Source organism: Podarcis cretensis, assembly GCF_951804945.1.
Source record: "Podarcis cretensis genome assembly, chromosome: 7".
Taxonomy (NCBI): Eukaryota; Metazoa; Chordata; class Lepidosauria; order Squamata; family Lacertidae; genus Podarcis; species Podarcis cretensis.
Genome location: NC_137176.1, coordinates 50695858 through 50713878, shown reverse-complemented (window position 1 = coordinate 50713878; position 18021 = coordinate 50695858). Strand labels below are relative to the sequence as shown.

Here is an 18021-nt window from a genome sequence, read left to right as displayed (position 1 = left end):
GCATCTGTAATACACTGCACAAGATGCTGTATGATATGTGGCTGTATTTTTATTGCTTCTTTTCTTTTCTTATATTTTCCGGTATTACAATTTGAATTTAACACAGGAAGACAGAACACAAGAATCAAAAGAAGCAATGAAAATACATTTACAAATCAATATGAATATTTCATACAGACGTACTGTGAACTACCTGAAAGCTCACAGACCACTAATGGTCTGTCAACCACAATTTGGGAACCCCGGTATGATTTTTCAATGTTTTAAAATGTAAATCGCTAAGAAGTGATTAATAAATGTAATTTATCATCATCATGCTGCTCTTTAATGACCTTCTGCCAGATGATGGTTAAAACCTTTCTGCTCAGCAGGGCTTTGGGGACATGAATGATATTAAGCCCCTCCACTAGACTGGATTTTAACTGGCTGCACTGAATTGTTTTCATTGCTGAACAACGTCTAAAATAACTGCCTCATTCATATATTTCTGTATTGGGCTGCTTTTAGAAATGTAGATGAGAAAGAAATATTTAAAACAGATAGATGGTGTTTTGTTTTGGAGAGCTGAGAGTGCTTTATGCCCAGAGCAATAAGATAAAGTTGGCTATTTTATTACCCCCTTTTTAGGTGGAGACTAAGGAGGCCATCATGACAGAGATGAGATCTGAACTAGGGACTTTGAATTATGCAGTAGCATTATGGCAGTATACTTCCTACAACAAGCCCCTCCCCCCACACACACAGAGAGAGAGAGAGAGAGAGAGAGAGAGAGAGAGAGAGAGCTGACCAAAGAAAGACTATTATTTACAAGAATAATTTCCTGTCAAGTCCCACGTTTCCATAACCATCTCTTGGCAAACTTTACATTCAACAAACTTGCATTTGCCTCTCCATGCCCTGAAGTAAGAAACAGGGCATGGGTGATATGTGTTAACTGATCCAATCAAACTGAATTTCAACAGGCAAGTGAAGACTTCTTCAAAATCTTCTAGTAACCACCCTAGAAGCCTGTGCTGCAGCCCTGAGCTGTGGCTCCTCACATAAGATCCAGGAAGGAAAGACTCCTTCATTGCCAAGTAAACCTTGGGTATTTTCCCCACATGCATACCTGGCCTCCGCTGTCTGGCGTTCACCCAGATGTGCACCTAGTCAGGCCTCAAGGAGCACCCTCCAGGATAATGCACTGGTAGAGACCTGAATTGGTGCCCCCAATCCAATTCTGCTTCAGTAAACCTAGGCTTTTTTCTGCTTCCTCACCTGCCCGAAACCAATGCAAATCTGGCAAGCAAGCCACACCTCTTCCTGAATGCAAATTACATTTGCCCCACAGTATGGAGCAGGCAAAAAAGGAGACCCTATGATAGGGTGCTCCCCAAATCCTACTCGGCCTACAGCTCACACTGCTTAAACGGAGGGTAGGCACTTTGAATGCAAAAAGGATGAGGTCAGTGGAGGGGCAGCCTTAAAAAACCTCATCCTATTGGCTCACAGGGGGCCATGTGACCACCCCCTCACCTTTCTCCAGGGAGGGGTGGGGTCAAACACTCTCCAGCTAAATTGCAGGAGTGACATTCTCCTATTCTGTATATCAAATCCATTTATTCATTTCTGCCAACTCCTGATACATGGATAGCCCTGAACTGGAAATTTTCCGTGTGGTTTGAGAGTCTACTAGCCAGCAAGTCGTGCGATACTTGCTTAAATAGTGTTTCATCCAATATAAGCTCTATTGTGGCACCTGAACCTGCACCAACCTTGTGGTTTGTGTACTGGCCACCTGTGTCAGCAGCAAGTCAGCAAAGTAAGATTAGATTTCACAAAGAGAATGGAAGACAATCCATGCACAAGTCGCATTTACCACATGGCAGTATGGTCAACAACATGCATCTTTATAAAAAACAATTTAAGTTAATCAGCTTTCATTCATTCAGATCATGAGTTCTGCTGACTTTTCTTTCAGAACGGGATCATAAACATGCCAGGGCGAAAACAGAACTTCCAAATAAAAAGGAAGAGCTTATTCCCATATCAGTGTTTTCTGATGTTGGGAAATATGCTTTACATTCAGACTTTTAACATCAGAAGACACACACCCTTTGTAAGCAACTGTAAACTGTGTTTCAGGAACTGGCAGCCTATACAATAAGTATTCATTTGGGCAGCTCCCTAACTTCAATGCAGACATTTGTGTGTGTCCATCTTAAATCGTTGTTTTGCAAGTCCCAGCACGCTCCCAAGTTGTGTTTCTAACCTAGGGGAGGTTCTGTTCCAGGGTGGATTTCTTTGTTTTGGGTGAGAAATGCATTTTCTTTGTCTTGTGTGAAAGCTACCCTGCCCTTGCATTACTAAACGTTCTGTCATAACACAGTTAAAACTGATTCATGCATTTTCTCGGGATTGTACAGGTATGAACCAGCAGAAGGTTCTGTAAAGCCTTCTGAGATTTAGCTCAAAATGGAAGTGCTTTAAGTACACAGACGACAAAAATCTTTTCTGCACACATAGAGAACTTTGCACACCTTCCCTTACAAACATTTCTTATGAGATAAAGTAAAGCAGACTTAAATTGGGATTTTAATCCCACGAGCAGGAGTGTTCTATCATGTTGAACCAACTTGGGAGTCAACATTGCAAATAATATTTGTACAGTTGCTAAACATCAATGCCAAATGGGCTGGTCAGACTAAGCTGTCACACAGAATTGCTTTCCGAAGTATTTCCACTATCTAAAACAAACCAGAAAGCAGCCTTGCAGTGAAACAGTAAAAGCTCCACCACACACTACAGTTCTCTTTCAATGCACTGTCCTGGAATCTGACACGTTTCCTTTGTTTTTTTACATGCAAGTGGCTCTTGAAGGGCCAATCTAGAGAGGCAGTTAAATGTGTCTGTAACATGCATGTTTTAAAAACAGCAATAGCATGAGGCTCGTGTGGACTGATGAATTATGAAGATCACAGCAGACACACAGAGAGAATTTAACACTTTCATCTGTACTGCATTCCTGCAGAAAAGTCCTCTTTTGAAGCCAGTTTTCTGTTCACGGGTGGGAAGGAAAGGTATCATTGGGGGATTTTCAATGCAAACACCAATTGCAGAGGAGAGATTAAATGCAAGGAAACTTCTAATGCCCCATGTAGATAACCATCTCTTCTCCCTCTCTTCTCCCTCCTTTTTACTTTCCTCCCTAAGATTCCTGCAGGCTTACTGTCTAAAGATAAGGGCAAGACAAGTCTTTATTTCTTAATTTTTGAACAGCACCTAGCAATTTTAGGTGCTTTCTAAAAACAGCAAGGGTTGTACGCATACAAATGCAGGATGCGAATGATACAAATGAATGTATCAAAGAGACGCATGAAGAAAACCAGTATGGCTACAATTTTGTCTTGAGCACATATATACTTTGTGGCAAGCAGGGGATCATGCTGCCATGTGTTATGCCAAGGGTGGGGCACCTCTGCTCCATGAGTCAAATTTGGCACGATTCCCAATTTGGGCCATGAGGCTGTTTTGCCCAAACCACACCCACCTGGCTCACACCTGATAGGTGTGGGGCAGACAGAGATGCAGGTGCAAAAGAACAATTGTGAATCAGCCCCAATGGGTTTGACTGTGCTATGGATTTCCTGATCAGGAATGCAGCCATTCTTGCCCAAGGTACCAACAGCAAGTTGCCCCAGTGGGATCAGCTGTGCTACCGAGCTCTCAAGGAAGGAGACCTCCTTTCCCTGCCCAGCTGAACTTCTGACTCTTACCTGCCTTTACTCACCATTCATGGAGTTGCCAGTGCTGGCACTGGGTCCAACTGAAAGGCTACAGCTCAGCCAAGGGCTTCATTTGACCCTCTCCCTTTACTTAACCCTCTTTCAAAACAAGTTCACACTAAGCATGTGTTTGGAACACCCTATGAATTCCCATTAACCTCAACCACAAAAAATGCCTTTTAAATAAAAACTACAACCATGTAACACTACTATGGGACAAAAGCACATACTAGATTATCTCCTTGACTTTGCACAACCACTTGTTTCCCAAATCACACAGTACAAATGGAGGAAACTTTCCAGAAAAATTAACCCAGCAAATTCTATGGAAGTAAAACACACACCATCTGCCAACTTGTCTCAAATGTTTAACTGGTTCAAAATAAGCCAATTATTATCATTTCCACCCCAAATTTGGCACGGACTATCCTCAAACCCACCGCTCATACACTGACAAGTTTCAGATCAGTCTACTAAACCATTTTCCTAACTATACGCCATAGAACATGCCCCCCTCGATCTCTAATCATAATGGTGGCACACAAACCAGCCGATTCACTTTATTAACTTAGTGCCATAACTGTAGCTCTAGAATTACCATTCAATAAATACTATGCAAAAAATTACTATGCAACAAATGCATAGTGTGTTTGACTTTCCCTCCCTAGTGGGAAGAATAAGGTCATGGGAGCACAGAGCATGTGCTCTCTCCTCATCCTCATTTAGTTTCAAGCCTTCATTTATCTGCACTGTCACTGCCTTGCTACAGATTTATGATTGTTCAATAAAGTGTTCCTTTTATTCCATTTTATGCATCATGCCTGCATTTGGGGGTGGGGGTATCAGCATGCCCCTTGTCCTCACATGATACAGGTAAAATATTGTCTGAGGCAGGAAATTAAGGTCTGCCTATATGCAGGTGATGTAGTATTAACAAATACTGAAGCTGAAATATGCCTAATAGAATGCTTAAATATTGTTGATGGATTTAAGCAGACAACAGAATACAAATGACAAAACTTTTAGCCTTTCATCTTACAGATGAAGAATTGAGAGACTTAGAAGATATAACAAAAATTCAAGTTAATAATAGATCATTTAGGGATTGCCTTTTTTAAAGCAAACAAGCAATTATTGAGATGTAAACTATAGACTAGAGGGCAAGATCAAGGAGAAATTAGAGGAGACATTTACATTTTCTGGAAGAATTACAGCAATAAAGTCAAATATTCATCCACCCCCACCCCACCCCCCACATATTACTTTAGCAATAAAATAAAATTGGATTAATGGCAACAGCTGATAAAAAACATGAACAAAACTAATGGGTATAAACAGGAGAAAAGGGACCCTTTCTTTACTGGATATGAAGCTACTTTCAAGCTAATTGTCTAGTATGGATCTGTGAAGTCTTTCTTCTGTAAGGTACTTAAGATATTCTATATCAAAACCACAGGAGCAGGAAACACATATATTTCCCAAAAAAGAAAAGAAAAGAAAACACTGGTTGTCGTAGAAACAGATCAAATGTTAGTGTCGACTGAAAACTACCGTACCTTTTATATATAAATAAATATAATTGCCATTTTACATTAGCAGTTTCATCTCTGACCTGAAGAGTGACCTTTCCATGTTGGCATGCGAGATATGAGTTTCTGTTTTATTAAGCGTTTACATCAATGGCATGGCAGGATTAAATGAAGGTCACTTGCCACATATCTTCATGTAAGGATTTACGGGATAACTAAATGATAGGTAATTAGACCCAGAAAACTAAAACCAGACGGAGAAGTAAATAACCCTGTGCTGTGGAAAAGGAAGTGAAACAGTTCCGTATTTACTGAGGAAGGACTTGCATCTATGCATATTTACTCATGAGAATCACTACTGTAAGTTCGAGAGTAAGCTGTAGTGAGTTCAAGTGAAGCCTCCGAAAGCTGCCCCTGCTATAACAAGAATGTCAAAGAAACCCGCAGGAAATGAATATCAGAAGGGAGCAAAGAGATGTGTGTATGTGCATATGTATATAAATGTGGGTGTGTGGGTCAACTGAGTTTTTTACCAGAGTGAAAGAAAGCATAATTTAACCCCTACAACATGGTAACCAACAGTAGGCCTAGATGCTCTTGCTGTGTATAAACATATCAGACCTCAGTAGCTGCCATGGAATAAATCATCAGCAACATCTCTTGAGCAGCAAGAAGTTCCAACCACTGACCTTACAAGAAGTATCTATGAACATGATTAACATATAGCAAATGGAAATCACAACATTTCTCTAGAGCAGCTTTTCTCAACCTGTGGGTCCCCAGATGTTGTTGAACTACAACTCTCATCACCCCTAGCTAGCAAGGCCAGAGCTCAGGGATGATGGGAGTTGTAGTCCAACAACATCTGGGAACCCACAGGTTGAGAATCACTGCTCTAGAGCATGGATTTCCAAATTGGGTCTCCAGTTGTTTTTGGACTATAATTCCCATCATCCCTGGCCACTGGTCCCGCTAGCCAGTCCAACAACAGCTGGAGACCCAAGTTTGGGAAACCCTGCTCTAGAGATAACACACGGACTAATGTGCCAACTCTCCACTCTTAAGTCAAGGGGGAATTCCAATACTGGGGAAATTACATAAAGGCTCAGTTTGCACCTAATGCTAAGCACAATTGTGAATGTGAGAGCATGTAGGCTCTTGGGGAGGAAGCTGCAGGCACTTTGCTCCTCTCCTCCAGTCCTGCCACTGCTGTGAGCTAAATCATGCTTTGGCTTAGTGCACTGGCTTAGTGTACTCTCCTCCAGACAAACCATGAGCTGTAAATCAGCTCATGGTTTGTCAGGAGTGAGATAAAGAGTAAGCCTGGGTTTGGATGACACACGAAGCTAAATTATGGCTTAGCTTGCAGAAGTGGAGGTGGGTGCGAAAAAGGCCATACTGTTTCTCTCAGACTGATACTCAATCCATTCCTAGAACAATATGTAACATGTAGTTTGCCCTTAAGTAAGTCAATGGCATCTCAGCATTATCAGTTCCAATACTGAACATATGATGTATGAAGAGGTCTACTGGAGCAGATCTAGGCTCCATCTAATTCAGACCATAGGTTTTCCATCCCTATAATAGCTTATCCACAGTTGCTCTCCAGCAACTGCTGTTCCGTGACATAATACCTCTGTAACTGTGGGCTCTATTTAGTTATAGCTACTGTACTAGTCCTCCATGAATTTATCTAATTGGCTTGTAAAGTTGCTAAAGATAGGACCAAAAACACACCTGTCGCAGAGAATGTGATAATAATAATAATAATTAAAATTATCATGTCTTGTGTGAAAAAGTCCTTCCTTTTGTCTGTCCTGAATCTAAGGTAAAGGTAAAGGTACCCCTGCCCGTACGGGCCAGTCGTGTCTGACTCTGGGGTTGCGCGCCCATCTCGCTTAAGAGGCCGGGGGCCAGCGCTGTCCGAAGACACTTCCGGGTCACGTGGCCAGCATGACAAGCTGCATCTGGCGAGCCAGCACAGCACATGGAAACGCCATTTACCTTCCTGCTAGTAAGTGGTCCCTATTTATCTACTTGCACCTGAGGGTGCTTTCGAACTGCTAGGTTGGCAGGCACTGGGACCGAGCAACGGGAACGCACCCCGCTGCGGGGATTCGAACTGCCGATCTGACGACCGGCAAGTCCTAGGCGCTGAGGTTTTACCCACAGCGCCACCTGCGTCCCAAATCTACTTCCAATGAATTTCAAGGGGCTACTACAAATTATATTATAGTGTAAGGGGTGGGGGAGGCAGTCTATGACCACTTTATCCATAGCATGTATACATATTTTTATTGAAATATTTACAAGCTACACTTCCTTAAAAATTCAGGGTGGTACACACCATACAGATGTTACAATAAAAACATTCACAAAATGTTAAAACAAGATTAATAATAATAATAATACATTACTCATACCCTGCCCATCTGGCTGAGTTTCCCCAGCCACTCTGGGCGGCTCCCAACCAAGTACGAAAAATGCTTTGAAGGCCTGTCTAAATAACACTGTTTTTATGTGACATATAAAAGAAAGCAGGGATGAAACCTGCTGAATCTCTACTGGAAGGAAGTTACAAAAATGCAGTCACAAAAAATAAGGCGGGTCCTGAAAATATACATTTCAGGTGTCAAAGGTCAGTGGAGAATCATCATTCCCATCAGCAAGTTGCAAGAGTGACTTGTCTACAGGTAGGGATTCTTTGTATATGTTGGGAAGTATGTTCTGTTCTTTATCATTACATCATTTTTTCTAGGGCTGAACCAGTAAGATGTTCCAGGGCAAGTTGAATGAAACCAGTCAGACAAATTCCCCCAGGGCACAATTTAAGGAATGGTGGTTGCATGGTGTCTATTGCTTCACAAGATGTGTAGGAACCAACACCGTTTTCTGGAATCTTTGTCATTTCCTCAAAGTTTTATATGAGTCAGGACAAGCCTGGGTTCAGTTTTCCTATGCAAAGTACACCACTTGAGAAGAAGAAGAAGAAGAAGAAGAAGAAGAAGAAGAAGAAGGAGAAGAAGAAAAAGAGTTTGGATTTGATATCCCGCCTTTCACTCCCTTTAAGGAGTCTCAAAGCAGCTAACCATCTCCTTTCCCTTCCTCCCCCACAACAAACACTCTGTGAGGTGAGTGGGGCTGAGAGACTTCAAAGAAGTGCGACTGGCCCAAGGTCACCCAGCAGCTGCATGTGGAGGAGCGGAGACGCGAACCCGGTTCCCCAGATTACGAGACTACCGCTCTTAACCACTACACCACACTGGCTCTCAAGAGATGTTTCCAGACATGTAGATACCGAAGTGTTTTAATCTGCTGTATTTTCCTGATAATTTTAATTATTTTAAAATGTTTTTAATTGCTTTGAACTGTTTTTAATTGGCAATTCTAATATTTCTTGTAAACCACATGCTACAATCAAGAGGTATATAAATTTTGTAAAATAAATAAATATTTGCAAAGCTGACAGAAACAATGATTTTATTATTATTATTATTATTATTATTATTATTATTACTTTGAGGAAGGAGTGGTTTCAGTTCCAAACTTGTCTATATCAAGATGATCTTCAATAAGATAAAATATGTGGAACTGAGTGTCTGGTATTTCCAGCAGTAGGCGGGCGAGGAAAAAAATTATTTCTTCTAAGAGAGAGAGAGATCTTGAACTATCTTGGGCAGCATAAGCCAGAGAAAACACTAATTGCTTTTACAATGATCTTGCAAATGCCCATAAAAGTAGAAACAGAGTTGGAAGGGAATCCAAAGGCCATCTAGTCCAACCCCTTGCAATGCAAGAAATTCAACTAAAGCATCCATGATAGATGGCCATCTAAACTCTGCTTAAAAATTTCCAAGGAAGAAGAGTCCACTGCCTTCTGGTGGAGTCTGTTCCACTGTCAAAAAGTTATGCCTGTTGTTTAGTCAGAATCTCCTTTCTTGTAACTTGAAACCATTGATTCAGGTCCAACCCTGAGCAGGAGAAAACAAGCTTGCTCCATCTTCCATGTGACAACCCTTAAGATATTTGAAGGTGGCTATCATATCTCCCTCTCAGCCTGCTGTTTTCCAGGCTCAACATACCTGACTCACTCAACCGTTCCTCATAAGGCTTGGTTTCCAGACCCTTGATCATGTTGGCTGCCCTTCTTTGCACATGTTCCAGCTTGACAATATCCTTCTTAAATTGTGGCACCCAGAACTGGACACAGTACTCCAGGTGTGGTCAGAAAAAGGCAGAATAGAGTGGTACTACGTATTACTTCCCTTGATCTGAATACTATACTTCTGTTGATGCTGCCTACAATAGCATTAGTGGTTTTTGGGTTTTTTTGCTGCTGCATCACACTACTGACTCATCTTAAGCTGGTGGTTCACTAAAACCCCTTTTCATATGTACTACTAGTAAACCAGGTATTAGTTTAAATGATTAGCTTAAAATGTTTTACTGGTTGCTAGCCCACATATTGATTCTTAACCATAAGAACCTAAGAGAAGTCCAAAGTGAACCAGACCAAGTGTTCATCATCTAGTCTGGCATCCTGGGTTGTATTCAACTAAGCCCTACTCAGAGCAGACCCACTGAAACTAATAAACCTGAGTCGTGTTTATAAAGTTCAATGGGTCTACTCTGTGTGAGACTAGCATTAAACACCACTCACTGTTTCCTGCAGTGACCAGCCTGATGATTCCACCAAGCAGTTCACAGAGAGGGCATGAAGGTAACAGGTTTCTGCCCAACAGAGCCCTCTCCGTGCATATTGCTTCTGAATATGGCCATTCCATCACTTAAAAAATAAAATATTTACATTTACATCCTGCCTGTCCTCCAGGGAGCCTGCATGAGACTTCCCCTCCATTTTCTTTTTCACAACAACCCTGTGCAGTAGGATAGGCTGAGAGGTCATTCAGTGAGCTTGCTGGCCAAGTGGGGATTCGAATTTGGGTCGTCTCCACCCTAAGAAGCTACCTTTTACTGAATGGGACTATAGTTCATCCTAGTACTGTCTGCCCTGGCTGGCAGTGGCTTTCCAAGGATTCAGGCAGGGGGAGCCTCTCCCAGCCCTACCTGAAGGAGCCAAGGATTGAACCTGGGCCCTTTCACATGCTTCTTGGCCTAACACAACCTAACCACTACACCACTGTCTAATGCCTGGCAACAGATCTCCATGTCATGTAGGGAACACCACAGCTAGAACAAAGAAAAACAACATCAACAACCCCCCACTACAGTTACTTTCCTATTTACAAAGACTTTCCTTCATAGCTACCTGGCGGTGACCAGACAATAGATTATTATTGTCGCTCCACCCCCACCCAAAAGGCTCTTGGCAGAACTGGGAGAGACGGCCAAACTAGCAGCAACTTGCCTGGAGGGCTTCAGCTCCCGCCACCCAGACGGCAAGTCAAGTCCCCCTCCCCGCCAAGTCGAATCTCTTGACAGAACCTTCCGCCTGAAGTTGCTTGAAATAAAAGCAGGGCTCCAGGTTGCGCTTTTTAGAAAAAATCAACGAACGCGCGCGTGGGGAATCCCCTTCCCCCTGCGACGGCCGAACCTCCAAGCCACCCATTTCCCAACGTTTCCCGCGAAGGCGAAGTTTGTGACCCCCGCAGGCCGGTTGTGACCCCGAGAGCCCCTTGGTGAGGGGCGTTTCCGGGCGGGCGCGCAGCCATTCCTGCCCCCGCGCAACCTCCTCGCCGAGGTTCCCGGGCGTGGCGCGCGCTCCTGCGCTCCAGGAGCAGAAACCCTTCCGCCAAGCAGCCGCCAAGCCTATTATTCGCCTGCGGGGCGAGCTTTTCCCTCCCTATGCTTCGAAGTGCACAATAAAACTGGGAAAGTTAAGCTCTCTCCACACGCACACAGACCCCCCTCCCGATATATTTCTCGGGCAAATCTGATCGTGGGGAAACTCCGGGTGGGCTTCATAACTCACCACGAGCAGCAGAATCCCAGGTCCGAGATGGCAAGCCATGGCGAGAGCCCTTTGCTGCTCCCCTCCGGCTCCGAATCCCAAAGCAGCAGAAGCAGCGGCCCGCCCGGAGAGGAAGAAGTCTCGGTGCCTTCTTCGCTGCGGGCGTCCAGCTATCCCTGCTCCTTCCCCCGGTGCTGGTGATAAGAAAATGGGGCCGGCCGCAGCTCCGGCAGGAAAGGCGAGCCGTCGAGGGGCGGAGTGTAGCGCTTTGGGAGGGTTCACCTGGAGGGTGCGCGGAGCTACCCCGCCCTCTGGCCCTGTGTGATACGGCCCTACCCGGTGCAGAGGTTTTTGGCTCCGGAAGGCAGCCTTTCTCCAGAATCGTTCCCGCCTTTGATCTTTTCCGAGGGAGAGGGAAAGCGAGGAAAGGGGTGGTTCGTCCGCCCTTGGGTTCGCAGCCAGAGACCTTTCTGCATCCAGCAGAGCCTCACTCTGAGAAAACCCACGCAGCAATCTCTCATTACTCTCCCAAATTCCAGATCACCAACAAAAAGAAGATCTTAAGCTTAAGGCACTTTGATCTTTCCCAGAAACATCCTGACATCTCCTCCCCACTCCTCGCCTTTAACCTTCCAGCCGGAGGAAGAGTTTCGAGGAATCCCGAAGCTTGTTTACTTCTTTGTGACTGTACGTAGTCCTAGGGAACATGCAGGATGTGAAGGAAAGAAGAAAGCAGAGAAATTGCTGTGAAATGGGCAACACTGGAGTGACTCTGGACCAGCCACACTATCTCACCCAACCCTATCTCGCAGGCCTGCTACGAGGATAAAATGAGATAAACCCTTTGCATGCTGCTAAGTGCTCATCTGAGGAAGTATGAGACACAATTTAAATTAATAGGAAATGAAAGAAAGAGGAAGAAAAGTGAATAGACTGGAGGAGGAGGAGGAGCAGGGAAAGAAGGGTGTTCAAAAGATACAGATAAAGGACAAATGTGAGGAATATTGATGGATGGAAGGATGCTACTGTGCTTGATTATGCATGTCACATTTTTGTAACACATCAAGGGTACACTGATAGTGTATAACATTGGTTAAATGTTCATCAAGTATTGTATAGCATGATCCTAACTGAATGGTTAGAAGGTGGCTGCAGTGCCACCTTCTGCCCATCTGCTGGGCCACAGGACTTCTGCCACAGAGAACAAACCAGCCATTTGTGCCTCTTGCAGGCTATCACAGTGGAAAAGCAAGTAAGGCTGCCATAGTCCCCAGCCAGAGACCCCCGATGCCTTACATAGGCAGGTTTTGCCAGCAGCTTATAGTCAAGAGGTCTCCAAAGTTTACACAAATGTGCACGGCAAGTTATTACAATAGTAATATACACTACTATTTTCAATGCTTGCATCTGATTCTTGGTTCACTACCCCATGGAATCAAAACTGCAGGAGGCAAAGTTGAGATCAGTTAAATTATAAACTCTGAAGCTGTTGGAATAAAAGATTATCATTTTGTTACCACATAGTATGTACAACGAAGAACCCCGTGTGATCACTGAGTGTGTTTAGTCTCACAGCCATTGTCTGAATTGTGCAGGCTGTGGTAAAGTTCTTTAACTTCATGTCTGATTCACCTTTATTCTGGCAGTTGAGCTTGCCTGGGACAGGTGCATGTCTGTAAACACTGAGATCAGTGGCGTCTGTTCCTTGGTGTGTGTTCACTGTTATGTTCCTGAGTGCTTGGAAATGAATGCCATTCCTTCATGTGTGCACTTAACCACCACAGCAAACTCTCCTTATAAGTGGCTGATGAATAATGTATGGGTTGGCCTCAGTCTCAGAGATTTGCAGGTGCGTAAATGACAAATGGGACAAAGTAGTGAACTCCCTCTCCTGGTCACCCACTAACCACCATTTAGTTGATGAAATCTTGTGTTTCAGACACATAATTCTTCTTCACAAGTATTCAGCTGGATTGCTTCAGTAACATTCAAAGTTCTAGTTCATGGGTAGGCAAACTAAGGCCCAGGGGCCGAATCTGGCCCAACTGCCTTCTAAATCTGGCCCGCGGACAGTCCAGGAATCAGCATGTTTTTACATGAGTAGAATATGTCCTTTTATTTAAAATGCATCTCTGGGTTATTTGTGGGGCATAGGAATTCATTTATTCCCCCCCCCAATATAGTCCAGCCCCCCACAAGGTCTGAGGGACAGTGGACTGGCCCCCTGCTGAAAAAGTTTGCTGACCCCTGTTCTAGTTGGTTAGTGACTCTCTTCTCCCTGTTTTTATTCTGACTTGTTCTTATAACTATTGTACCTTGTTGTTATAATTATTGCATTTTTACCCATTTTTATACTACTGGTCTATTACCATAATAAACTGATTGATTGATTGAATCTTAAATAAGTTTAATAGTAGTGAATTAGTGAAAGGTTATTAAACTTAAAAGAGCATTTGTAAATACTATTTGTAAATAGCAAACTAAGGTAACTTTAGACAATTGGCTTACCAGGGCCCCACTCTTAAGATGGCCATGTGCATCACTTTGCTTATTTGAAAATGTAGCAAGCCATGGATATGCCTGGTATGTTTAAAGTGAAAAACTGCAAATGTGCATAGTGTTTCTTTTTATTTTTTAAAGTCAGGGTTGACAAACCGTTTAGTAATGTTAGGAATGTAGGAACAGTAGCAACACATGGGATGGTGTGGCGGGGGGGGGGAGAGAAAAGAAAAATGTGTGTTACTTATGAAGGCTGTGTATACACTATATAGTATAGTGTATACTATATAGTATACACACTATATATCATTCTTTCCATCATTCTGGGCACTGTAGTTTGTTAAGGATTGCTGGGAATTATAACTCTGAGGGGAAAACTACACTACCCAGAATTGGGGGCTCCCCATAAGGCCATTAAATCCATCTTCTACTTTTCCCACTGCCCCAAAGTCTTATCCTGAGGGCACCACTGATAGACTGGACTTAAAACTCAAGTTCAGATGGATTCATGAAATGGGCCCTGCTTATTTCTGTTAACTATAATGCCCACCTTTTCTATTCTCTTGAATCTCATACCCTCCAACTTAGCATTAAAAAACTGGCACAAAAATCAAACCCACATCTTTTCACTCGCTTTCCCCAAAGATCCATTTGTATTGGCTGACTTCGCCTGTCTCAGCAAGCCCAGGTTAAAATTTAATATGGAGGAGCCTTTTTTGCATGGAGAACAATTTCTGCTTTCCACCTCAACTGCAAACATGATGGTGAAGTCATTTTCTTTTATGAATGCAGATTGCTGTGTTGTGACTGAATGCTTACAACAATCCTTATATTCTCAGTGAAACTTTTGCAGATCGTCATTCACAAATGCCACACCCGTCTCTAGTGAGTAAGCCAAAGAAATGGCATTTGCCATCACGTAGATATGATTGCCGGTAACTCATTCTCAGGGAGCTTGGGAAAAAGACCAGGGCATATCTTAGACTGACTCACCTAGTATCTGATTCTGATGACTCTGAAAGGGGAAAAAACTGAGTTTAAAGTTCTAATCTAGGGCTACATACGCACCAACCCTTTAAAGTATATTCAGAGCACATCATTTCCCCCAAAGAATTGTGGGCCCTGTAGTTTGTTGCTGGGTTGCTGGAATTGTAACTCTGTGAGGGATGAACTGCAGGGCCCAGAATTCTTTGAGGGAAAAGGATGTGCCTTGAATTGTGTATTCCCAATTTGAGCTTCTAGCTCTCTCGTTTATTATTCTATGATTATTTTATCCTGTTTCTAGCTTCCTTGTGTTTATTATATTCAGTGCTATTTTTCTAGAAAAAAGTGCCAGAACTCACCATGAACGCCTCCCTTGTTCTCTTATACAGTGGTAGCTTGGGTTACATATGCTTCAGGTTGTAGCACCCTGCTTGTGGTTAACGCTTAGCTGGAATGAAATATTCAACGCAGCAATAGAGAAATTAAAATAATAATTTATTTGTCAGACAAATAAATATGAGGCACAGTGGTATGTGGTTACCAAGCTCTGGCCTGGCCTCTTGCCATTCTGGCCAGCACTTATATTTCCTTAATCCAGCCCCCTTGCTCCTCCTGTGGCTGCCTCTGTCCAATCAGCCTGGTTGAAATTCCTATTGGCTGTTTGCTAGAACCAATCACAAAAGATACACCCATTTCCTTCTGTCCTTTTATGGGAAACAAAAAAGCTATATATTCTTCTATCTATAAATGACAAATAAGTAGTAATATATCTTACATGTGTCTCAACAAGGAACCTTAATTACCAGCTCACCTCGCCCTATTGCCCTCCAAAACAGATGGTTAATCTTAAATTTTTATCTTAAACAGATGTCAAGGATCATCATTGAAAGATCTCCTTCTCTTGAAGGTCTTTTAAACAAAGGCCTGACAACCAGTGCTCTAATGATGTTTCCTGCTTGGCAGGGGGGGGGGGCTAGGCTGGTGGCTGATGGCCCCTGTGATCTCTTCCAACTATATGAAATAAGAATCTAGCATAAGGATTTAACATTTCTTAGCTTCTAATTCCTTTGCATAATTACATTTAAGCCAATATATTTAATACATAACATAAATAACCTTTTAAAAGGAAAAGAAATCTTAAAAGGATCTCAGTTTAAGAAAGAAACAACTTTAGAAAAAGACTTCCCAAAATATTCTCTTCCTTTCTGCCAGCTAGATGCTTTTCCATTGCTCTTGACCTTTGAACCTTAGGAAAATATGGCTCAAGTTTAATGGGAGGCACATGGTTTTATTTTACTATTTACCCACTCTTAATTATGTTTATCTCTTCTTTTTTATCTTCTGTAATATGTAGGGTCAGTGTAACCTTGGCTGTCAGCCTGTAATTCCCTTTGACTTTGAGAATTGTTTTCTGCTATAAATCAGGGGGCCCCCTTGTCTAGGAGGAAAAAACATTGCCAAGGTTCTTAGGCAGCTGCTCTTCTGCCTGGCATGAAACATTTGAAAATCTTTAAGCTCATTTTAAAATACAGGCCCTGATCAAGCCTCAATAAAAATGCAGGCTTATGATTAGATGCCTCAAGGTTACATACACTTCAGGTTACAGACTCCGCTAACCCAGAAATAGTGCTTCAGGTTAAGAACTTTGCTTCAGGATGAGAACAGAAATCGTGCTCCGGTGGTGCGGTGGCAGCAGGAGGCCTCATTAACTAAAGTGCTGCTTCAGGTTAAGAACAGTATCAGGTTAAGTACAGACCTCCAGAACGAATTAAGTTCTTAACCTGAGGTACCACTGTAATGACAATGGCACCCACCTGAGAGATGCTGGAACTGAATTCCGGCGAGTTCCGGCTGAAAAAAGACCTGATTATATTGCTTTACTATTTATGGTGGGTAGGGGTTAAAGGTTGAAAAGCAGTACATAAACGCCTATGTAAACAAAGTCTACAAAAACCTGAAATCTGTTACTCCATAATTGTCTGGATGTGGTATGTTAAAGTGGAGATCCAAAGTTTGCTGAATATTGCTATTAAGATGTAAATATTGACTACAGCCAGTCAGGTTTTTTTGAACATCTAAAGACTCAGAGAATAGATTTTGTACTTCAAAGAAAAGATATGATAAAACACCTTCTCCACCCCTGGTATTTCTCAAACATGGAAAAATATACCTGTATATAAAATAAGGTAGGCTGCAGAACAGTGTCTGTAACAACTTCCCCTTCAAAAAAGTTTTGTGTGGACCTTTTTAAAATATATATATAAATTTTATTGAGTTTTCCTTATTTACATTTCAAATTAAACATTTTGCAAACTTTAAAATATCCAATGACTTCCCCTTCTTCTCCTTCCATGGTTCATATTACATATCATACTTTCCTGCATATTTTACTCTAGCCATTCATATCAATTTTCCACTTTTACATCAATCAAATATTATTTATTCTGTTGAATTTATCTTAATGCTGCCTGCGTTTTCAGCTGTGTACAATTATTTTCCATATATTCAATAAATATTTTCCACTCTTCTTTAAATATACATTCTTCTTGCTCTCTTATTCTCTGTGTTAAACCTGCAAGATCTGCATATTCTAACATCTTAAGTTGCCAGTCCTCTTTACAAGGGACCTCGCTCACTTTCCATTTTGGGGCTAACAAAACACAGGCTGCTGTTGTTGCATAGATAAATAATTTTTTCTGGCACCTGGAAATTTCTGTCTGAGTTATTCCCAACAAAAAGGACTCTACTTTTTTAGGGAAGGTAAATTTAAACTTTTTTTCAACTCATTATAAATCATTTTCCAATATTCTTTCACCTTTCTACATGTCCACCATGTGTGGACCTTTCCCAGTTTCGTTGACTGCTAAAACTTATTTTGCTTTCAATCAATTTCCACAGGAATTGGTACATGCTGCTTAAGCTGCCTGTTTACCAATCAAACATTATCTACTACAGTGGTACCTTGGGTTACATACGCTTCAGGTTACATATGCTTCAAGTTACAGACTCCGCTAACCCAGAAATAGTACCTCGGGTTAAGAACTTTGCTTCAGGATGAGAACAGAAATCGTGCTGCGGCTGTGCAGCGGCAGCAGGAGGCCCCATTAGCTAAAGTGGTGCTTCAGGTGAAGAACAGTTTCAGGTTAAGAACGAACCTTCAGAACGAATTAAGTACTTATCCCAAGGTACCACTGTATTGTTGACATGCTGCGTTAGGAACATGTTGTGTGTTGCGCTTTTGGGTGTATGGATGTATGCATATCCCCATCCACCCTGTGACGTGATCTATACATGTGTCCTATTGTTCTACTAACACTGACATCACTGGCTTGCA

General features: G+C 42.3%; 1 protein-coding gene across 1 annotated transcript in view; it reads right to left on the bottom strand.

Moving 5' to 3' along the window:
* Window positions 1-18021, bottom strand: part of LOC307219572 (uncharacterized protein) — a 74320-nt gene that overhangs the window by 18892 nt on the left and 37407 nt on the right. Inside the window, exon 17 of the mRNA XM_079982816.1 lies at window positions 11226-11729. Within this exon, the coding sequence (XP_079838942.1) occupies window positions 11226-11729 (504 nt within the window). The remainder of the gene's footprint in view (window positions 1-11225; window positions 11730-18021) is intronic.